Source organism: Marmota marmota, unplaced genomic scaffold, assembly GCF_001458135.2.
Source record: "Marmota marmota marmota unplaced genomic scaffold, marMar, whole genome shotgun sequence".
NCBI classification, from domain to species: domain Eukaryota; kingdom Metazoa; phylum Chordata; class Mammalia; order Rodentia; family Sciuridae; genus Marmota; species Marmota marmota.
The window spans coordinates 5,043,058-5,067,781 of record NW_025999960.1 but is presented as its reverse complement, the minus strand read 5'-3'; the positions used below and the strand labels follow the sequence as shown (position 1 = coordinate 5,067,781).

At 34.2% G+C, this 24,724-nt stretch overlaps 1 protein-coding gene and 1 long non-coding RNA gene across 4 annotated transcripts in view; one reads left to right on the top strand and one right to left on the bottom strand.

Annotated features, from left to right (window-relative positions):
- Nucleotides 1-22,683, top strand: part of Syt10 (synaptotagmin 10) — a 59,488-nt gene extending 36,805 nt beyond the window's left edge. The window contains exons 4-7 of the mRNA XM_015493224.2: nt 8,854-8,974; nt 11,732-11,903; nt 14,606-14,735; nt 16,774-22,683. Of these exons, the coding sequence (XP_015348710.1) occupies nt 8,854-8,974; nt 11,732-11,903; nt 14,606-14,735; nt 16,774-16,845 (495 nt within the window). The 3' untranslated portion in view covers nt 16,846-22,683. The remainder of the gene's footprint in view (nt 1-8,853; nt 8,975-11,731; nt 11,904-14,605; nt 14,736-16,773) is intronic.
- Nucleotides 1-24,724, bottom strand: part of LOC107148546 — a 143,747-nt gene that overhangs the window by 49,721 nt on the left and 69,302 nt on the right. For all 3 annotated transcript variants that reach the window (XR_007347364.1, XR_001504290.2, XR_007347365.1), the window contains exons 2-3: nt 13,429-13,532; nt 9,312-9,404 (exon numbers count right to left, since the gene is read on the bottom strand). This is a non-coding gene — a long non-coding RNA (uncharacterized LOC107148546). The remainder of the gene's footprint in view (nt 1-9,311; nt 9,405-13,428; nt 13,533-24,724) is intronic.

The following is a 24,724-nucleotide window of genomic DNA, read 5'->3' as shown; positions in this document are numbered from 1 at the left end:
GAAAAAAAACAAGGGAGAGAATTAAACAACAGCAGATGGGGTAGAGAGGGAAGATGAGAGGGAAGGGGAGGGGGGATAGTAGGGGATAGGAAAGGTAGCAGAATACAACAGTCATTAATATGGTATTATGTAAAAATGTGGATGTGTAACCAATGTGATTCTGCAACTTGTATTTGGGGTAAAAAATGGGAGTTCATAACCCACTTGAATCAAATGTATGGAAGATGATATGTCATGAGCTTTGTAATGTTTTGAACAACCAATAAAAAAATAAAGATAAGGTACTATATTAATGTCTTTAGTAAAATAAATATCCTCAAATTATAAGTAAAGATTTAAGTAAAGTTTACTTCAATAAAAAGAATTTTCAAATTCAAAAAAAAAAAAGACTTCATTTGAATTTGTGCCACAGCCAAGCAAAATGCTTAAGATTATGCACTTATTTCCCCATAGTAACTATTTTACTATGTTTCCTGTAAAATATTGTCAACCATAAATATGCATGATATTTATATTTATGTAAATTTTTTTAAGTTATTAAAGGAAAAATCTAAAGATTACATGTTTCATACAAAATGCATTCCTTCCTTCATGCAGAAGTCAAGGAGGTCCTGCTAAGGGTGAGCATTTTCTCTGATTTACAGAAGAAATAGCAAAAAAGATTCAATAATGCAAGTATGTAAAAATCTAACCAGGTTTTATAGAATAGGCCTCCTTTTCCCATATTTTCCCCCACTTTAATTGAATATAATAAAACCTAGTTTAATTAGAATCACTTGGAGAAAGAGGAAAGGCAGGGAGGAAATGCCTTTGAAAATTGTGGTTGTTTGAAAGAAAAGGGGGACAATGGGATAGAGACTAGAGAAGGGTAATAATGTTAATTACACTTCCTAATTGACAGCTTCCTCCTCCTTCTCATTTGCCATCTAGTGTCACTAGACTACTTGTGCTGGCTAGTTAAGGGGGAATGGCCCAGATGTACAAAGAAAAAAAAAAAGCAATTTGCAGACATTAGGGATATATTTGATTCACTATAGAATTATAGCCAACATAATCCCAAACAACATACTCTCTAGAGAGAGCAATAGAGAAGTAAGAATCAATAAGACTAGTAGATTAGCATTCTCTAACTGTAGCTCCACAAACCATACATGTATCTTTAAATGGTTCAAAATTGCTGGTAATTTATTATATTCTCCAGGCCTTGGTTTGAGGACTTGGCTGCAATGGCTATAGGGGTTTTACTCACAAAAACAACATTTGTAAGAAATCTTTGCTTACATGGTCTCTGGCTACTGAGTAGTGTTCACCCCTTCAAGCAGTAGATTCCTCTCCTGTAACTGCAGTCATGACCTGGCTTAATGCTTTTATGATTTATTAACTCATTTATTGGTTCAGTAAGCTCTTTTTTTCAATTTTTTAATTTATTTTAATTAGTTATACATGACAGTAGAATGCATTTATGCACTTTGATATATCATATATAGATGGGATATAATTTCTCAGTAAGCTCTTTATTAAGCACTAATCTTTTGCTAATCATTTACCCCAGAAAAATTATAAATGAATAAAAAAAGATATTTTATTTCATCATCTATTATGTATAATGCTAGAGAACTAGACCTGTAACATACATTGTTTTTGGATATTATCCCTTTTAAATCTGACTATGATTCCTTCAGGTGATTTTTATTAACAATGAAAATGGAACTCATCCTGACTACAGAGAAAATCAGAGGTGATACGGTTAAGTGTTCTTCTAGAAAGGGACATTTAGAATAAGGACACTGTTTCCATTCAGAGTATAATCTGGTATTGCCAGAGCCAGTGCTTCCTGTTAGACTTTGTGATCATCATCAGACATTTCACCTCACCTAGAAGCCTGTGTGGATACTGCTCTCTCTGCTTTTAATTTCCTTCATCTTTCCTAGTTCTTCAAGGGTGAGGTTATTTGTCCATCACCTCTGAGGCCTAGATCCTCATGAGAAAAATCAAATACCTTTCATCACTATTCCTGTAATTAGACCCAAGTAAAAGCACTTTCAACACTGGATCAAAAAACACACAAACAAAAACAGAGATATAATTTAAAATTATATAGACCTGTTTTCACTCCAGCTTGTCCCCTAATTAATTGTGTTAGGTTCTGAGAGGTTAAGTAATTTGTTCAAAATTACCATAAGACCTGTGAGGAGATAAAGTGTGGGGTCATCAGTGTTCCCAGATGACTAGAATGCTTGACACTTTGATGCTCTCTATAAACATGAGCTTGCTAATGAGTGATTGTTTATAGATTGAAAAGGCATTTGAAAACAGCTGGCAGGCAAAATTTGGAGATTGTGAAAGTGTAATAAGAAATTTATAAGATGAAGGTTAAAAAATTGAGGACTTAATTGTTAGGGGCCACACATTCATACCAAGGAATTGGGATTTTATATTTTAAGACCTGTGCATCCAACATATACTTATCAGTGAATCCCACTGAGATTTTTACCTGAGCCCAGAACAATATAAATGACATTGCACATTCATTAACCTGGTGGCCTTTCTTCATGAATCCTCAACTAGACCAACCCTGACATTCACTGCCTTGAGGATTAGTTCTTCCTCATCTAATGCATTTTCTGGATATTGAAATGACAGGTGGTTTTTGTAACTGCTTGTTCTTCACCTTGAAATGAAGCTCTCAGCACCAGTTAATTTTCTGTTGTGTTTTCTATGAGTCTCTGCAGCCCTACAGCAAACACACCTGAAGGGGCCTGTCCAGACAATCTTGGACGTGCTGGAAATAATTTACTTAGTCCTCATTTTTTACCAGACCTTATTACAGTAATAAAATATCAGAACTAGAATTGAAATAAATCTCACTGAACAACCTCATCTTAAACCAAAGATACTGAAGTCAAGTGAGGTTAAACAGATGACTCAACGTTAAATTCCATGATTTTCTAAGGTGAATGAGACGTGTGGGTAAGGGAGAAATAAAGCATTTATACTAGTTTTAGTCTGGTATGAATCTACATTTTGCTCTAGCTTCATTTTATGAGCAGGTGGATGAAAGAATAGTAATGATGAAGAAGCTCATCTGATCTAGTAACATCTCACTTTTAGCAGTGTCAAGAAAACCATATGGTTTTCTTACCCTCAAGGAAATGCAGAAGGCAGGCTGCATTTAGGGTGCTAAGTGGATGTGATGACTATGGTCACCATAGCAACCAATTGTTTAAAGTTTTTTTTTTTTTCAACAAGTCTTCATGATTCTTACTTCTCATGATTCTTAATTCTCCCTGAATTCAACCTTTCCTCGGCCAACACCTCCTACACCTCTTTCACTCCATTAGCCTCTCTCCAGTCTTTTTTCATCCGAATGTAACCTTCTCAAGATAAATAAATGATTTTCAAATATTATTTTCATTATCATCATTATTATTTTTGAATGTCTATTTATACCAGGCTCTTTACTTACTTAATACCTACTTCTCAAGATAATGTTATTATCCTCATTTTACTTGCAATTTAACTTAAATTCAGGGAGGTCAGGAACTAGTACATAGAAGATTAATGACTTTAGCTCCATCATTTTCTTACCTAGGAACCTGTGATCTTTCCACTCTGCCAAGCTCCCACTCCTTCATGTTACCTGTTGCCTACAGAAGCCATGAAACATGTCACCAACTTCTCAGTTTTCATGATACTGCCCATGCCTATTTCTGAATATTTTTCACAGTATTCACATGCAACATTATTCCTCTTACTCTCTGTGAAATCCCATCTCTTTCATTCTTTAATTCACAATGCAATTATTATCTCCCTCCAGGAAAGCTTCCCTTGGTTATTGCCAAGACTTTAATTGGCTTCCTCTCCATCCCTTCACTTTCTGCAGCTTGACTTTACTATTAGTTCTGTTAGTCCTGAAATAGGATGGGCAGTGCAAACATTTGCATACCAATTTACATTTTCAGTGATATTTAGTTATATTTTGGAGAAAGAGTACAAAGGAGAGCTGGGGGTATAGCTCAGTCCATAGAGTGCTTGCCTTGCATGCACAAGACCCTGGGTTCAATCCCCAGCACCACACACACACACACACACACACACACACACACACACAAATAGTACATGGGAAAAACATATCACTGACTGACTGTGAGGTTGACTAAAGTCAATCATCAGAAAATAACCTTTATCTACTCAGCTCCATGTTGGTAGAGCTGGGATGAAGAAACCAAGTGTGTGTGCAGCCCAGCCCAGCCTCCTCTTAGCCTTTCTCCAGAAGCCCCTCGCCAAGCATGCACTCAGAAGATTGTCATTGTAAATGATCAACCAAATAAGTGCCCATGAGGATGGGTTACAGATCTTCTTACCTGAAAGAAATTTTATGGAACTATATCCATTTAAATAGCAGGTTAGATGCAAGAGTTTTTCAAAGGCTAACCTGGCAAACTCCTGATTATATAATATTGAAGAAAATAAGATGATCATATTTCATTGCAAAACCACTGCCACCACATTCACATATATTAATGTGTATTCCATGCATAATAATCTTTTACCAACGACATTTTACTAAATGCATCATTTAAAGTAATATCAGCACAATTTAAAAAAAACTTCAAATAATGATATAATGGGCACACCCCACATTTTTGCAAAAAAAAAAAAAACTTTGACATAAAATCTGCCACAAATGCCCAGTGTGGTGGCACATGCCTATAATCCCAGTGGCTTGGGAGGCTGAGACAGGATGATCATGAGTTCAAAGCCAGCCTAAGCAACAGTGAGGAGCTAAGTAACTCAGTGAGACCCTGTCTCTAAACAAAAAATACAAAATAGATCTGGGGATGTGGCTGAGTGCCTCTAAATTCAATCCCTGGTACCTACCCACCCCTCAAAAAAATCTGTCACAATTATGTAATGAAATACAGGTTTACATAAATAAAATCTTTAGAAGCTCAAAGCCTTTATCATTTTAAGCTGAAATTTCTACTTTAAACATTTTTTAAAATGTGGATAAAAATAACTCAGAAAATAGTGTACTCTTCTCTACCTATTTAACATACAGGATATATTGTCTTAACTTAATGACTCAAAGCCATCATTTTAGTATTAATTTCTGTTCAAGTTTGTAATAAAATGCTGAGTTTAAGTTTACTAAGGTTTTATTAGCATCAGTTACTCTTAATACAAGATAATTCCAGATAATTATTTTTATTTATATATGTATTTTATTTATACCTATTTATTTTATTTGTGTTTATATATAAGTATTTGTAAATAGCTATTATTTATTGTTTCTATTAATTTCTTCCTCTCCATATTTCATGCTTGAGTGTTGACTGTATACATATGGCTGCAGATTAATATAGCAAGTAAACATTCTTTTTTACAGTTTTGTCTAAAATAACAATAAATGGATGATTAAAAAATTATGTAGTCTCCTTACATTAAAAACCCTTAGTGTATAATTTTCTAATATTTATGATGTATGTTCAGAGGCTTTTTGCCTTATTTCTGGGTTCTTTATTGGGCAGCAAGGAGTTCAGATTGCTGTGACTGAGTGTAGGTTTAGAAACCACAGTATTGGGGACCAAGTGAGATGAGGCAACAAGCAAAGCTCCCTGCTCCCTATAGCTGGACTGTCAATTCAGGGACTGCTCAGAGGTATGTCCTGAGAATGTGTGCACGCTGCAGTTGGGAGCACAATAGCCACAGTCTCAAATTCTGACTTACATCTGTTACAGGATCATTTTTTAAGGTCATATAGCCCTTAACTTCATTAATTTCATTCTCTCACAATTATCTCTTAAATCGCTTCCATTTTTTAAAAGTTTAAGAATATTGGTATTTACCTTAGAGTATATTCTGCCCGTTTCAGTACATAAGCAATTGTTCATTCACATTCATGCTTCCTGAAGAAAAATTTAGTCTAATGAAGAATTAAATTTTTGTGCAGTTATTATGCATGCATACCATGTATCAGTTTTTACCATCCAGTTCATTCCAGTTTCTGAAAACTCTTTTGAGTACATAGAGTTTGAATATTTAAGTGAATTCTTACTGATGCATTAGGTATAAGGGCAATTCAGAGCCCTTTTAGATGCCCTTTAATCACGGCTTCTGCTTTCTGTTTATTGGTGTTAGTTAATTTTTCTATCAGTATCTGTTAATATCAGATGGTCAATATTGTGTTGCACTTGAATGTATAGAAAGGATCTTTGAGAACTGGAACATGGTAAAAATTCTTTGTTCTAGCCAATGAACATGCAATATATCTAAAGAAGTATAAAAATTACTTTCCTAGATTTTTTAATGTGCAAAACTGTATCAGTCAGATATGTGACTGTTATGTCAATCCCTTTAGATGACTCTCTTTGTGTACTTTTTCCCCTGTTTTTGTGTGTTGCATTTCCTGTTGTATTCCAAGCATTTCATATCAGTGATCATGACTCTTTTTTCTTAGCTTCTCTCTCATCACCTACACCATGATTCTTGGTAGAACTTGGTATCATGCTCTGCATCCACAGAGGCATTCCTTAATTTGATCAGATAGCAACAAAATATTCCTGTGCTTCTTGATAGTAATAAAGGAGAAATGCCCAATGAGGGAAGAGGATCACCTATCAGGCAGGAAGCTTCAACCCTTAGACTGAGCCTAAGGAGAAGAAACAAGGAGAGAATCATTAGATAAAATGGGATTCTGAATAATTAGCTCTCTTCCTTCTCAACAGAGACCTTCCAGGCAGAATAATACTTTGTTCATCTTGATATCCACAGCTGCTGCCACTGTACTTGACAAATAATGCTCAATTATTTTCAGGTGGCAAAAAGAATGAGCCTCCTTAATAGGAGGCTATGCTCCTCCTGTTCCCCCAAGCCTTCTTCTGTGGGACCTTGTTCACTATCTTTGATCTGTAGCAATCCAGAGGAGTCCCAGGTAGATATCTGTACCTCTATTTTAGAATACTTATTTTTACTAATTTTCTTGAAAGATAATAAATGCTTCCACTTTTTTTTTCATGTACCAGTACCTGCTGAGCACCTGTTATATGCTAGCAATACAGAAGAACAAAACAATATCCAGGGATACCATATGCCAGATGCTGTGTGAAATGCCTTGTGTGTTATTTACATTATCTCACTGAATGCTTAAAAAGCCTGTGACGTGGGTGCTAGCCCCAATTTGAAAGTGGCATTTCAGAGATTCAAAGCTTTATTAAATTCCTTAGGATCTCATAGTTAAGAAAGAAAATTGGGATCAAACCCAAATTTTAACTACAGATGAAGTTGTGCTCTTAATTACTAGGCTCTATTTCTAGACCACAAATAAAGAAACCAAAAGTATGTAAGTCAGAACCTGAGCTGTAAGAATAAGTCTGACAAATGTTAGACCTACCTCAGAATGTCTCACCAGCAGAGATTTGATTGAATCCTGTACATAGTTCTTCACAATTCTGCAATTGTTCACCATCCACATTCATTTTCTTTTGTCCACCATCAATGCAGTAAAGACAGCACAACAATCTGCATCAGACTACTATGGACAATTCTGCCTTATTTTCTGACTAATTAATTTCTTTGTTCCTTCAAAGAATGGGTACTGAGAACCAGCTATGCCTTTGAGTAAGGTGTAGAAAATAAGACAGCCAGGAATCCTGCTGTCCTGGATGCTATGTATAGAAGTCAGGGAAGCAAAAAATGAACTTTAAAGATGATTCCAGTCAGTGATAACATTATGAAAACATGTGAAGGATCTGAGAGTGGGGTGGGAATGGGATGGCAAGGGATGCTGCCTTAGAATGGATAAAAGGGGATGCCTCACAGAAGAGGGGCTGTTGGAGCCTGGTGAAAAGTCATCCAGATAAATACACAAGGGAAACAAAGGACTTGTCAAAGAAACAAGAAAATGCAAATGCACAAAAGCAGTAAGAAACATCATTCAGTTGAGTAACAGAAAAAGTTTGTGTCTGTACCAGAGCTGGTGGGGACAGAGGGAGCCAAGAAAGGAAGATGTAGAGAAAGATAGAGTCCAGATGACATGGGTCTTTTGTGTTAGATCTTGTAGGGTATTGTCCAAACAGTCACAGATAAGAGTGGCAGGGATGCTCTTAACAAAGTGAAGCTAGAGTTTCCCAGGCACAGCAGGACTCAGTTACCCTACTATGTGTCAGTAAGGAGTTTGAATTTTATTCTGGTACAGTAATGAGCTCTTGATAGTCTGAAGCAGAAGAGTGACATAATTTGAGTTGCATTTCATATACTATCACTTTGACTACTATGTGAAGATGAACCTCTGGAATGGAAGATCAATCTCAGATGCTAGTAAAGTAATCCTAGCAAGAGGCGATAGTGGTTTTAATGGTTGTGATACAGCTGAAAAGAAAGTCACTGATTTATGATATAGTTTGTAAATAACATAGACAAGACCCACCCATGGGTTGGACGTAGGATTGAGGGAAAGAGCAGATTAACAGTGACTAATGGATTTTTGGCTCCAGCTTCCAGGTAAATTGTGATGACATTTGTTGACTATGGAAAGACCAACAGAGGGTCCAGTTTGGGAATCTGAGGGGGAATGGACAGAATCAGCAGTCTGGTTTTAACTGTGTTAAGTTTGAGATTCTTGTTGTAAGTGCAAGTGGAAATATCACTTTTTTCTTACTCCATTCAGAACTGCTTTCTTACAATGTTAATCTATATATCTCAATAAAAATTATTTAAAACAACAGTCCAATATTCAATTAGATCCATAGCCCTACATAATGGGTTAAAGCAATTTTCATTCGTCATTTCCATTTCATTTTGTTTTCCTTATTTGGTGTTTGAAGTTGCTAACATTGCTGATTGCCTTCCTAGGAAAGCATAGACCTGGGTGAAATCATGTTTTCCCTTTGTTATTTGCCCACTGCTGGTCGTATGACATTGACCGTGATCAAGTGCAGAAATCTGAAGGCAATGGATATCACCGGCTCATCAGGTATGTACACAGTTGACCAGAGGCCAAGGCACATTCCCAAATTAAATTTGCCATGTATCTAAAATTATATATGGCTATTGAATTATTTATAATGGGGTACAATGAAAGTATAAAATTACAAATTAAAATATTCTAAAACACCTCTTTTATATACAGTATCATTATGAACTTTTAGAAGTTATTTTCAAGTAGAATGACTTTGAACTTGAGTTCTTGTTTTCATTTCTTTCCCTACTGATTTTGTCCCATCTCAAAAATACTTAACTTTTAATCTACTTCCCCAGTTTCAACTAGATTACCATATGCAGACATATTTGATTGAACTTATTGCCCTCACCTGCTCTTCAGAGAAACAACCACATTCCAAGACCATCATTTGCATTTGCATTCTTGCAACTTTTCCAATCAAAAATTTGGGCATCTGTAGGGACTGCAGGAAACAATAAGATAAATTAATGCTGTCTGAATTTTGTAAAGAAGTTCTTGAAAAAATTTCTCTTGTGCTGACTTTAATAAACAGGCAAAGCCACATAATGCTCTTTTATCCTTCACTTAATTCACTGAAGCTCTCAAGGGATAATTTCTAACATAATATGTGAAAATCGGCACAGATTTGTGGAAGAAAAACAATAAAGGATGAATGGGGATGTCAGTAAACATTTGATGAATTAAATAGAAATAAGAAATCATAGTGGAAATATAACAAAGGATGATATTAGAGAGGAGGTTCTATAACTTTGTAGTTCTTCAGAACAAAAACAAGCTAAATTCACATTACACAAAGTATAACATAACTCCAAGTTCTAGTGTGGGAAAAGCTCTAGGATCTACAAGGCACAAAAATAAATATGGAATTATGCTCACTTCTGTGCAAGGATGGAGAATTTAGAACATAAATTCATACTGCCAATATTTGCATAAAAATAAGGGACTGGTACATCAACAACAATGGGTGAAAAGGGATGGGGACAGATGGGATTGTGATATTGCATGTCTCTCGATAACATCTTGATTTTTGAACATGAATTATCTATTCATTTTCTTTTTAATTTGCAAAAAATAGCATGTAGATAAAGGCAGAATAGAAAATATATTCCACATTTATTTGGGGGAAAAATTCTTGGGTCAATAAATATAGAAGAACTTAAGATAAACAGTGTACTCTGCAAATTATTGTTTACTCTTCTCTTTTTACCATGTATCAAAAGAGATCAAATTTTGAGACAAGCAAACAACATTAAAGTTGTAATTAAGTGCAAGATTACTTTTTTATTTATATGAAGTTTTCTTTGGAGGAGCCTGTACTTGGAGAGCACCACCTCATTAATCCTCACAACAGGCTTGTGAATCAACTATGGAGCCAGTAAATTATCCTTGTCAGAAGAGAAGAAATGCGGGCAAAGGCACAGTGGGGATAAAACTATGCAAAGGATAAACTATGCCTCTTTCCCATTGTTCATAGGCCTGAGGGCTCATCCTGTGTCACAGAAGCAAACTTCTTTCTTGGAACATGCTTCCTATTATTTGAGAAAAAATCAAAATAAATGGGAAACAGACATTAACACTGCCCTGTTACCTTGTCATTACATACATTATTGCCAGCAGCAAAATAGCTTTTTTGTTCCTTGAGGAAAATGCTTTTGAGCTATTTCAATATATTTTTCTAGAGTTTAAAAAGCACATCCTGCTCAGTAAATTAATATTTCCAACATCAGTTTGTCTTATTCTAAAGAAATAATACTTATTACTCTAGAGATAGAGAATAGAGATGATGGAACTATCACTGTACAGTAGCCAAAAAGAGAGAGCGTGCAGCTGTGATTGTTTTACCTGTCCAGCATGCTCACCCTAACACCAGTACTGCTCTCAAAGCCATGAGGCTTCTTAGAAATGCTGTAAAATGTGTAATTTTCTATAATCACATAACGTTTTTTTAAAAAAAAAACTTAAGATGATAAGGGTAAGAGAATAGGGATGAAGTTATCTGTGGAAAAACTAGTTCACAATTATTTGTTCCATTAGGCCCATAACAATATAGTAACCTAAAATTTTCTCTTTCAAATAAACCCCACATAAACAATGTCCTATCAGAGCCTTCCTGTGACCACCTTAGAATAAATAGTGCTTTTTATTATATACCATGATGTAGCTACTAAATCACCTTAGTGATCACTTCTTCAATCCAAATTCATCAAGCAACAACACTATGATTAAAATGACTCTTCTAATTTTACCACCTTAACTAGCCATTGATCAAAATTCTAAGTATAATTTAGTTTTTCCTTTCTAATTTCTACTTATGGTAATTTCATATACTTGTCCAGATACAGTGCTGCTAGTCTTTCACAGGTCTTAGTTTTTTTTATTCTAAATCATTCTGAGGTGAAGAAATCTAAATACCCTTATTCTTATTTGTTTGGTTTACATCCTATAAATCACTTCTAAAAATATGTGCCCTAAAAGAGCAGTAGTCAAAAGACACATTAGAATTCTGAACTAGCTCTTGATAAACTACTGTGTTTTCTCTCCTGTATTAAAAATAATGAGGTCAAATTAGTTCTTTTTAGTTTATTCATTATAAATTGCTTACCTTTAAAATAAGAAATCTTAGAGAATCTATTGAATCTATTCAATCTATTTGAACTTTAAACTAGTAAAAGGCTTGACAAACCACTTATTTAGTAAAAAGGAATTACAGTTCTATTTATACTTGATATGAATACTTTCATTTTATTAAAATTACCTTCCTACTCCTAGATCCATATGTCAAAGTATCACTGATGTGTGAGGGTCGAAGACTGAAAAAGAGAAAAACAACTACAAAGAAAAACACTCTAAACCCTGTGTACAATGAGGCTATTATTTTTGACATCCCTCCGGAGAACGTGGACCAGGTCAGCCTCTCCATTGCAGTCATGGATTATGATAGGTACGTGAACCCTCCACTCAATACAGAATAGCCACAACCAGTGCAATACTGGTCTAATTCAGTTTTTCAGGTTATTTTCTGCTATAACAGTGTTAATTTAAGTTGGAAAAGGTATAATTATTTATTTGAAATTCCTTGTTTCTTACGTTATAGTTGTGGGGGGTTTTCCCCTGTAAAGAACTCATCCTTAAAGTTCACCTAAGGCTAGAGAGAGAACGGGTCTAGATATAGTATGTATGGAACACTTTATAGACAGCACTACTTCAAAGTCGTTCTATAGTAATAACAGAGTCCACTCAATAGCTTGTGTTACTAATGGGGCTAGAATGTGAGTATCGTGATGCTCAGTGGAGCTGGATCTTAACTAGCTGTGTGAAAGGGTTCATTACGTCATCCCAGTGGGATTTAGTTTGCCCATTTGTGGAACTTCGGCATGAACCATGAACCATGGAAAGTGAATACTGGTCATTGGGAAACAGATTCCATATGTTCACATCTATCTTAAAACATTACTTCATTGACAGCTCCCCCAGCTCACACACATAGAGTCATCTCTTTCACAAAATAAACTGTATCGGGACAGTTTTGAAGGTTCTTCCTGCTGCAGCTCCTGACTTCGCCCTTCCACTCTTCCCTTAGTCTGAGATGTCCCTCATAGTGTGTACCTTGTTCCAACCACGCTTCATAGCCCAGCTCATGTTAGCACCCTGGAAGTCTTTCTCAGCAGACAAAACTTCTTCCTCTGAACTCTCGTTCCACTAAAGGCTCATTCTCTCATTTGACCCTTCCTGCATACGTTGTTTTGCTTTTTATAAGATTTTTGGAAAGGAATGCTGTATGATTTAAACTACAAAACTTTCAGCATGAAATACATTTATTTATAAGCCCTAATACATTTATTGTGTTTTAAGGATGACATGGTAGTACAGGACATATACAAACACACAAAAAGAATGTCCTTTTTATAGTATTATGAAAATGATGGTAAACAGGACCCTAAAAATACATCAAATATAAGTAGGTAAATTAATGTGCCATCCTCTGGCTCAGAACTACAAAAAAAAGGCACTGAAAAATAGTATTATTTGTACCATCTATTTGAATCCGTATCAAAGGAGAAAACTGTGGTAACTTAGAAATTAAAACTAGTTCAAATTTCAAATTCTAAACTGTAAATGTTTTCCTCAGCAGCCCCATTTTGTTTTATCCTTACCTCCATTGACTTCTGACAGCAATGAGTGCAAGTAGATACACTTGAACATTTGTCACCCACAACTTTAAATGATCCTTATAATATATAAACAGGAAAATAAAAAAATATTTCTGAAATATACTTGTTCGGGAAACTTCATATTAAAGGATATCAACGTGAAACAAATCATACTAAATATCCAGATCTACATTAGTGACAGAAAGAGAGTAATGAAATATTATAAACCATTGAAAAGTCTCTTCAGAGATATATGTAAAAATAACCATATGGAATACCTTTTAAATCATATTCTGTTCTCAAGAAGAAACTTACCACATGTATTCTTGAATCAAATGCCCAGATTCAGCTCCTGCTTCTGCCTCCTACAAAGTGTGTAAGCTCACACCAGCTCCCAACCTTCTGGACATTTAGATTATCTGTAAAATAGAATAATAATGTTATTTGTAGTCATGGGGTGGGAGTTAAGTGGGTCAGAACATTTAAATTACTTAGAACACTGTCTGGTACATAATAAACTTTCAAAAATGTTAAATATTATTATTTTTTATTTGTTCCTGTGAAAGCAGGGCATGAATAAAAACTAGGAATGTCATCTAGCATGCTCTCTGTTGTGCAATAACAATCAAATGTAATGGAACTGAACACAACCCTGCTCTGTTTATTTGTAGTACAAGCAATAATATACACTGATATATCATTCAGAATCAATTAAATATGGTCTTTTATGCAAGAAAATGAATACCGTACCAATGATGTAAAACCTAAATGTCATTATAAAGACAGTAAGCCTTGTAAAAAGAACAGGGTTTGATTTACATCACTTAAACTTAATAGGACTGCTTCTGAAAAAGCAATGTTTCACACATGTAAGGAACTAGTAGCATTGCCATTTACACTATTGTTATTATTGTGAAATGTGCTCAAATTGAAGAGCTTAAAATGATTTGTGAGTGCTTCTTATCCAAATTCATTTTCTTAAATGTTCATATCATTTAGTTAATTGCTTAGTAAGTTTTTGTTTGCTTAAAATTTTTCATTTGATTAGAAGTGGTATATAGTAGTCCCCATTATCTGTGAGGAATATTTTACAGTATGTTCCACAGATTGCTGAAACCAATGGTAATACTAAACCTGATACATACTATATATAATGTGTTTTCCTATACATACACACAGATGATAGTTTAATTTATAAATTAGGTACAGTATAAGCGAATAAGAGCAACTAATGATAAAATAGAGCAATTATAACAATGTACTATTTTAGAAGTTATTATTTTTTTCTGGAATTGTCCATCTAGTATTTTCAGAGCACAGTTGTCCATGGGTAACTAAAATGACAGAAAGTGAAACTGCAAATAAGGGGACTACTATAATTTGCAAAATGACAGCATCTAGTTACTGTTATGTTTACCATTCATTTAAGATGTGTGAGATTCCATTACCTTTGAAAGTTGGAAATGAAAGTATAATATTCCACAAATCATAGGGTGGGACACAACGAGGTCATAGGAGTGTGTAGAACAGGACTGGACGCTGAGGGTCTTGGGAGAGACCACTGGAATGAAATGCTGGCTTATCACCGAAAACCAATAACACACTGGCACCCCTTGCTGGAGGTAAGCTTGTGATCACCTGACTTCTGCTCTTATCTTTTCAGTTTAAATATTATTTATTTGCTAACCCATATCTGACATTTTAATATATTCACCTTTTAAAAAGATTCCTCTTGCTTTTCTCCCACAGTCTCTAACATTTAGTATTCAAAATTCTGTGTGTCATGTGGGATCATAGAAACCACTAGACTTTCTGGGCTTCATAATTGATAAGCCCATAAGCACTGCAAGTCTGTCATTTTCTCACAGCCTGAAAATTCACATCAGTGAGCAGTGGAGCAATCTAGTATGTTTATTACTGAGTGGACACTGTATTTTGGTGAACAGAGCTACCTTTCCCCAAGTCCCCTTCCATTTAAGAATCCTTAAATAGACGTAATATCATCTGTGAAAAGGGTCAGGGATATCTCCCCCAGCTCTCGCCAGGAAGACCTCACAGATTTTAAAAATATCAAGGCACAAGCTTTAATGGGTGATTATTTATTGTGGAACCTAGGACAAGTGCCTTGAACCTCTGAGTTTTTTCTGTGGTTCTGTAATGGTAATCAACTCAGCGAAAGTAAATACTGAATACAAAGTGCTAGCAGACTATTAGCTCCTATGAGAACTACTGGTAATACTTACATTAATCCGTTTTTGTTGGGATTTCTAGCCATGAAATAGTTTTCAGTCTACTTGATACAGTGAATGTTGCTAGGGAGAATGACTTTCTTTCTTGTGAGCCTCCTGAAGAGTTACAAAGTAAATCATTTATAGGATTGAGAGGTAATGCAAGTTCAAAAAGGATGTCTAGTAGGTGAAGGATTTCTGCATTCAATTAAAAAAATCATCATAATAGCCACATAGTATATGAATGATATATCTGTCATCTCCCCATGGATAAGATTCTGTTTCTTGTTTTCACACTAGACACTGGGTAAGAGAACAAGAGAGGTTGTACACTGTTATTGATTAAATATATCAATGGGACCAGGTTCTAATCTCAGTTTAGTCACAAAAATGTGACCTTGGCTGTGTTATATAAAACACTATAGGGTAAATTACATAAACACTGCATGCTCAGACGATAGAGGAGAACTGTCATCACAGATATGTTTATATATATATAAATGTTTAGAGTCTTTACCTAACTTCATAATTTAATGTAAATCATAAAAGATAAATGCACAGAGAGAACCCCAGTCACATGCAATTTTCCAACTGGAAGGTTTCAGAAGTAGATACAGATGCATTCTCTGAATAGCTTGTCTTAGGTTGTATTTCCTTTCAGTGGTAGCTACTGTCTGAAGTCTCTTCTGATTATTGTAGAATTACTGTCCATTCCCTGCTTCTAATCTTGCTTTTTTTTTAAAGTTTGAACAGTGAACATCAGTTCTAAGAATCTAGAAAGGAAAGCACTCACCTGCCTAGCGCAGTGCTTCTGCTCTCTGACTGCCCCCATAAAAATCACCTCCTGCCTTAGAGCAAGTGGAACACAGGCTTTTGTGTCTAGAACTTCTTATTGCTCTTACACAGCAATTACTGTCACTATAGTAAATCATTATTTTATAAAAAGAACTAAAAGCTTGTCACAAAACATGAAATTATTCTGCACTCATAAATAGTTGCTGTTCAGTGCTGCTTCAGGTTCCATCTAAATGGCATGCTCTGTGTACATCTCTTTGAAATGTTTGTTTCCCCTCATTTGACCTGAAAAGATGAGTTCCGAAGGATAGGAGAGCTCCTACAGCTTCTCTTCAGAGGCTTGCATGTCATGGGTAAACATTTCCTATTAAAAGGAAGCATCAGCCAGGTACAGTGGATTGGGAGGCTGAGGCAGTAGGACAGCAAGTTCAAAGCTAGTCTCAGCAAAAGCAAGGCTCTAAGCAACTGAGTGAGACCCTGTCTCTAAATAAAATACAAAAAACAAAGGGCTGGGGATATGGCTCGTGGTCCAGTGCCCCTGAGTTCAATCCCCAGTACCCTCCTCCCCAAAAAGAGAAGCACCAATTAGCCATTGTATTTTTTCTGCATGAGGTCAAATAAAATTACTGTTTTTCAGCTACCTGGCCGGGCAACCAGTTTTGATAGTCAAGGATCCTGCTCTTCTCCCAAACCACCTTCCACACCATAATGCCTCCAAAATAAGACCCTTATGATAAGGACCTAAGATGATGTGCTTATTGGATCAGAAAAAAAGTGGAAGGTTTGATTGATTTCCTTATTTAAGATATATCCATGTTAATGAGCAAACTTGATGTGTACTTTTTTTCATTTACTTCTTTTCTGTTTTATAACTTTGAACATCTTAATACGTTTTACTTGAAAACAAATAGTCCTTAGTTAAATAAGGCATTTTATCCTTCATGTTATATGCCTATTAGCACAAAGAGTGTTTTGATATGTTGTAATCTTTGCATAAGCAAAGAAATACGTTTTTAAAAATGAATCCTCATGTATCTAAATTAAACATAGTTCATACTGCTGTTGTATAAAGTAGTACATGTCTCATAAATGTGGTTTTGATTTTGTTCAACTGTGTTCCTTTCATGTGTACATGATTCCACATAACTTTTAAATGGACATTTTTAAACTTAATGTACCCAGCATTAAGTTCTTGCACATTCAGAATAGTATCACTTATTAGAAAACAGTTTTTTCTTTCATTCTCAGCAAATTACTTGTTGAAGTTTGGTTCTGCCAAACTGAAAAATTTGTAGCTCAAGCTTGTTCTTTAAAACATACAGATAAAGCTGTAAATTTAAAGAATTTTGAATATAAACTCAAGAAATGATATTTAGTAGCTGGAAAGTGGAGGTTGAGCCTTTTGGCTACCATTTTATAATGTCTTACTGTCACATTAGTTCAAAGATCTGTTGTACTGTTGAACTGATACTTTTAAAATTCTAATAATCTTAATCTCAACTGTAGCATTGGTATTCCTAAGTGAATAGCATCAGTTCATTTTTCAAGCATTTGTAAGATTTCAAGTACTGTGACATGTATTTCTTGTGTGTGACATGAAGCTATTATGTATATCCAGTATTTCTGATAGATCACACTAATAGACACCAAAGGTTCAACAAACTGTCTGTGCTCATTGTCATTTAGATTATATGCAGTAATGGTGACTCTTAAACCCAATCAGAAGCTCATCATCGGAATTGGGTATTTTCTTAAACAAAGCATGACTTATTTCTCAGCAAACTATAGAAAAATACCATAGAGTGTAACTTCAACATGTAGTAAAACAAAAAATTTATTCTAAAGGCCCAGACTCCAGTCCTTTTATGAAAGGCATTACCTTCACAAAGATTAAGGACAGGCCACTAGATGAAAAAACTATGCAAATACTTTTACAGGACAGAAATTTCCTTTTCATCAGGTCAACTTTTTTTTTTTTTTTTGTCTCATTTCCAGGCCCCACTTGGAAGGTATTGAATTACCCAACCTTACTTTTGAGATGTGGTGCACTACACATAATGCATATTTCAAGTTTATCCAAAATAGAGGTTAAAAATAAAAGCAAGAAAAATTATGCTTGCAATACAAAAACAAATTCATCAGGATGAGAAAATTTATTTTCATAAAATACCTTATATAAATATTAAAAAAACATAAAATTTTACAAGCCTTGAAATTTTGTTTGCTGGCTTCTTATAAGTTGGAATTATGGTCAATTAAGCTGTAAATATTTTTCAAATTCACATTTTAAAGAAAAATACAGTCTGCCTAAAATTTTTCAAAACTGCCTATGTCACCTAACAAATAAAAAAACAAGAATTCCTACTTAATATTTTTTCATTGAAGAAAATAGAAAAATCTATTTCAAAATACTTGGCTACCTTATCAGGCCTAAAAGAACCACTTATAGTCAGAATGACTGAAGAATTACATCTGAATTTTGGAACTCTTTTACTGAGAAATAGAAATTATCCAATGGAGGATATACTTTTAATATACTGACATTTTTGTAGACAATTATTTTGTTAGAAGATATAGTTATAGCCTATAGTATATTAGCAGTCATATTTTCTTTGTGAGTGTGATATGTATTTTCACCCAAAAACATATTTTAAGGACTTCTTAATTCTTGAAAGCTTGTACTTTCCTTTGTTCCCTAAGGAGAAAAAGCCAATGCTTATGATGAAATAAATATGAACTCACAGCTAATCAGGAGACTTTCATATGAGGGTTATAGATTAAAATAAGTTTTTAAAGAATTTTTTTTAAAAAATTAAAACCTTTTTTCCCTAGGGATTAGAATAAACTCATAATGCCAGAGTACTTTGTTAACCCTATGGAAGACACTGTGGGAAAGAAATTCACAACTCTGCTTTCATGTCATATATAAGGGATGCTCACCACAAATTGATAGAGAAAAAGGAGAGTTAGGGTTCTGAAAATGTAATCTTACCACATTTAGGACAACAAACCCTGTCCTCCATATCCATACACACCTAACCTATCTTCTTTCAGCTTGTGATTTAAGAATGAAATACTTTTAGTTTCAGTATTTGAAATAAAGTTTGATGTTAGAAATATCCTCCACTAATTTGTGCAGGATAAACTTTACTGTTAGTATTGACACATTATGAAGTTGTACTTTACATATATATCAACTACCTAATTTCAGGGACTTATTCAGGGATTTACCAAAATATGAGTCTAGGAAAAAGGTCAAGTATTGACTCATTAGCATAACATGCCAATGTCCTTTTTAGTTATTTGGGTTTTGTTTTTGTTTTTACCTGATTCATCAACAACCAATCAGGGGAAACAGTAAAATGAATAAGAAAAAAATATCAAAGTTTGTAAAGTATATGTTTTTTTCCCCATAAAACTGAAGAATTGATTCCTTTTTCTCACTAGTTTTCTAATAATATTTTGCTTGGCAGTTTTAATTTTCTAAACCAGGCCATCCCTGTGTCTGGACTTTATTTTATGTGTATTAATGCACCACAGTTCAGCAACATTAGGACTAGTGCCAGGGTGGAATAGGGATGCAGAGCCAAGCATTCACCTTCTTGTGCAGTCTTGAGGAGTGTGTGCACGTTCTAGTTACTGCAGGGAGATCACAACTGATCAATACTGACTCAGGTTTTATATTACAGCAAATATATTTGGACCTATTTGGTTGTGGTATTTAATTGACATTTACAGCTATGTTTATTCTCCTATAATGTTTAATAAAGAGCTACCAATCTCTTATAGTTTTCATTTGATGATTAATTACTTAAAAAATGAAACAAACGGACTTGCAGCCCTGTTCCAATTTTTACTATCCATTAAAAAAAGGTAACTTATTTCAGAACGAGTGCCCAAAAGAATCAAAGACAAAGGGACACATCTCATTACTGAACACATAGCAATTTCTTTACCTTTTCAAAAAGGTTGCTTGCTATCATTTAAGAATGTACATTTTCATAGAATGGAGTTGGTTAGTTTTGTTGTTTGCTTTTGTTTCTTTGCCACATAAGTTGTAACTATACCCAGGTAACTCAATTACCTGATAATTTAAAAAGAAAAATGGGGTTGATAAGAATTAAAGAAAGTCATTCAATCTCTTAAACTAAATTTGAAGAAAACATGGAGATCTGTTTCTTTTTCATTTTGTTCTTCTAGCAGCTCCCTTTGCTCTGTGATACTCTAATTGATCTTGACCTTTATAATCTGTAGGCTAAAATGCACTGCTGTCAAGGAGAAATGAGTCAAAAGACCTGGAAGTATATAATAAAGTAGGCATCTACATATTTAAATGAGAGGTAAGCAAAGATCTTTAGCCTATGGAAATAAAGATATTAAGATATATAAAAACACTCCTTTGTATTTTAACTTTAGTGGACAGAAAAAAATTCCATGACACAGCATTTAATAGTTACTCAGTGACATGGCTCAGGATATGATTCATCTGAACCTGCTGTAAGGATCTATTATTTAAAAGAAAATGATGAGTTTATGTTTTTCATAGGAAACAGGGATAACTAAAAAAAAATGCTGTTTCCAATATGTTATTCAGTGTTACCCTTTTAGGTAAGAATTTTCTCTCATTAAGACACTTCTGTATTTATTCAGTATTCTGTTGATTAAAATAAATTGTAATTGAATAAAAGATGTATTGATCATTAATTACTTGTCATCTGTCATTAATAGTAAACCAAAAAGATGTGTATTTGAACAGTGGCATTTAACATTTGGCTAAAGTATATTCTCTTCAAAGTAAATGCTCATTTTTACCATGTTCATTATGAAACAAGAAACCAAAATTTGATTTGGTAGCCTGACAACATCAGGCTACAGAGACTCAGAGTAAGGGCTGAGGTGGGATTTAATGATTTATTTAATTCAAACACTTTGAATAGTACAAACAGTGATTGAAAAATAAATAGATGTTTAAGAAAGAAAAAAGAGGCTTCTCATGCCTGAGATGATTTGAATATACTCCTGCCAGGAATAATTGATTAAATCAATTCTGTTTTTACCTATACTAACACCAGAAAGGGTTTGTTATTTATAGATACATTTTATTTGGAAATATTTCAATCTCAAACCCAAAATAATTTCTTCTATAAACTCACCTAGACCATAAGAACCCTCCTCAAAGATTTGAACTATGCCTGACCTTATTACCAGAGTGTAAAAATAGGTCATTTCTTCTGAAATTTTGCTGAGTTGCACCTGCTGTGCACAGAGTTTATTTACTGTACAAGATGGTGAGTTTTACTCAATTTCATGTGTTTTTGTTCCCTCAAAAACAAATTATTGAATATTAGTGTATATCATTTTGAATCCACAATTGTCCTGTAAGCCTCAAGATTGGAAGGTTAAAACATTAGGTATCCTTGTCACCTTTCTAAATTGTTTTGTATTCACCCCATCTGAATAACATTATAGAGACTGTTATTTGGCTATGATTTTGCTTTAACATAAAGTTGTGGACTCCAAAATAACTATGATCTCTAAGATCATGTACAAACTGGTCAAATAATCATTCTCTATTGCAGACTGCATATTTTATCCTAATTATATTTATGTAGATCATCTTAATAGGTTCATTATAATTTCTATTGTTTTCTTTTAAAATATTCTTTAAGCTTTCCATTTAAAGAACACAGTAGTCTCCAGTGTGAAGAGCTTCACAAACTCTATTACTGAATAAATAAAAAGCAGGTAGAACAACTCTAATATATAAAATATTTTCATTTATACCTTGTTTGATAAACAAAAAGTCCAACACCCAAGTTGGTATCATTGGCATAAGCTTATTATCAATGTCTCCAACTAAGAGCAGTGATTGACTTTATCTGCAAATGCAGAGAAATTACAGACTGCAATTAAGTGAAACCATAATTTCAGAATGAAGAATAAAGAAGTCAAAATAGAAAGGAACTGCCTCATGTTGTACTTGGGATGACTCCACTCATCCCTCTTCCCCCAAAATGGATATTTATCAATTATTCTATACTGGCAGGAACTACTACAATTCATTTCACACATCAAATAATTTAGATCCAACATATCTGATCTTTCTTTATATTCTTCAGTCATTGTTCATAAGTGACTTTTTAACTGAAGTTTGTGGTTTAATACTTAGCCATTGTTCAAATCAGTATCTTTGACTTCCATAGTATAGAACAAAAATTTTAAAATCTTTTAAAATTCATGTTTCTGGCTTTTGTACCTGGTAACCAGCCATTTGTGAAACTTGACAGCATATAATTGTATAACTTAGAACAAATGTTTTTGCAGCCACCTTTAAAAGATGTTACACACTGCAGTATTTTTACAATGTCTTCTTTGGAATGTGTGAACATATTTGTCAGGTTCAGATGAATTACGTAACAATGAAACCTCAAAGCTGTTATGAAGTATAGTTTGTGATTTTTTTGTAACAGAAAATGGAAAAGCACTTGAAATATAATTTTATTGTTTCATATGTATTTTGAAAAAGAAATAAAGTGATTACAAATTATTTTTGTCTGTCTTTGAAGAAAACAACTTTTCCAGATTTAATTTTGGGACCTCTATTAAGTTTTCCTTTAATGTACATTATTTTTGGTACACATTGATAGTGCAGTCATTCATTTTTCAATCAATCAATAACTCAAGGACTGATGATAGTTCACAGCCCTGCTATAATACACACTATTGAGGAGCATAAAGGTGTGACATCATAAGGGCCAGGGCTGAAAGAAAGTGAAGAGAAAAAGCATGGCAAACTTTTTAAATCAAAGTTTTACAGAGCAAACTTATTTAATCAAAGTTTTTACACTGTTAGAGCACTTGCCTGGCACTTGGGGATGGGATAGGGTGCTCTGGATTGGATCCTAAATATCACAAAAGACAGAAAAATTCACATAAGGAGAGCCTTTAGATATATAGACCCAAAGACCCAGAAAAAAATGTATATTTTGATTTAATGAAGAATACACAGCAGTGTAGAAATGTGATTGGACACAAAGAGAAATGGTAATTGGCTGAGAGGGGAAAACCTAGCAAGGCCCTCCTGTTCAGATTCCGTGTGGAATTTCTTCCTCCCAGGTATAGGGCAAGACCACTTCCAGAATGAGGGTTTCATGATCCACTATCCAACAAGATAGGTCAGAGAATTTCTCTATGGCCATCTCTAACAAAGAAAGCCTGGGGAAGACAACAGGGACATTTTGGGTTCTGTGGCTGGCTACTGAGGAGAGGAGCTCTAGTGTCTATGGACTGCCCTCCAAAAAGGACAGCAGGAGAAAGGGCTGGAACAGACTGCTCTGGGGCCCTTTCCATGTCCTTCAAAGTACTCAGCATGACAAAATGCCATTCTTTGCATATCATGTTCTATGACTCAAAATCATTTTATAACAAAATTATAAACTTAAGTTCCTTGATTATTTCCATTAAGAAGAAATAAGTCAAGCATCAAAAGAGGTAAATATTATTTTCACACATTAGCTTAATCTTTTTACCAGTGAAAGAGTTCCAAGTCCCTAGAAATACCTCAGCAGGTGATCCAGTATTTGGAGTATATCTGTTATTTTGCTTGTTATTTTTTGTTGTTGTTTATTCTTTGCCTCAGAGTTTCAAAAATATTTTCCTAAGGACTGTAGGCATAAGCCACTGGTTTTAGACACTCAGTAGAACACTGATTCAAAGAATATTATACTTGTTAACACACCAGGGGTTCCACACCTGGAGTCACTGTTTACACATATGAAGAAATGCAGCTAATAAGAAGAAGCAAGTAAATAAATCTATTTCTCTGCCTCAGATACAGAAGAAGGAGCCAATGATTTGACTTGTCTAGCCCTCCTTAAGTCCTTACATCCCAAAACTGTGAGGTACCAGAATAAAATATAAATTGCTTCTTAAAAAACAGTCCAACTGCCACTTTTTAAGACTTTTTTCCCCCACATTTTTTTCTCAGGAAGGATTTATATTTGTATTCACACTGGGCTAAAATTTATATTCCTGCTAACAATATGTGACAGTTTCCAAGTACCTTAGTCAACATTGACACTGTTGTTCCATTTATTGCCAACTTGAAAATGAAGAAATAATATCGATGTTTTAATTTATATTTGTCCTTTTTTTTTCTGCTTGACCATTTTTTACAAATGGACTGACAATTTGTTTTTCATTGTTTATGTCTTTTCCCAATGGCCTTGTTGGGATTTTCTTTCTCAATTATTTTTAGAGGTTTTTGCTCCATTTTTAAAAAATACATTCTTCACATAATCATTTCTCAAACTTAACTCCATTCTGCAAAGCAGAAGGCATACATTGGGTAATATTCATAAAGGCAATTTGTGCAATATGTATGAATCAAGAATATATGTTGAAATATACATGTGAAGACGTGTAAAGCAAAGTACAAACAAAAGTTTTCAACTCTTGAAAAGCATGAGTTTTTATCTTGACAATTTCCAGATGATTTGGGGATGTAACCACTGGTATTTTTCAAAGAATTAGAAATAATCCTTTTCATGGAAAATCCATTATTTATGCTATTGTTAAAAAATCTTTTT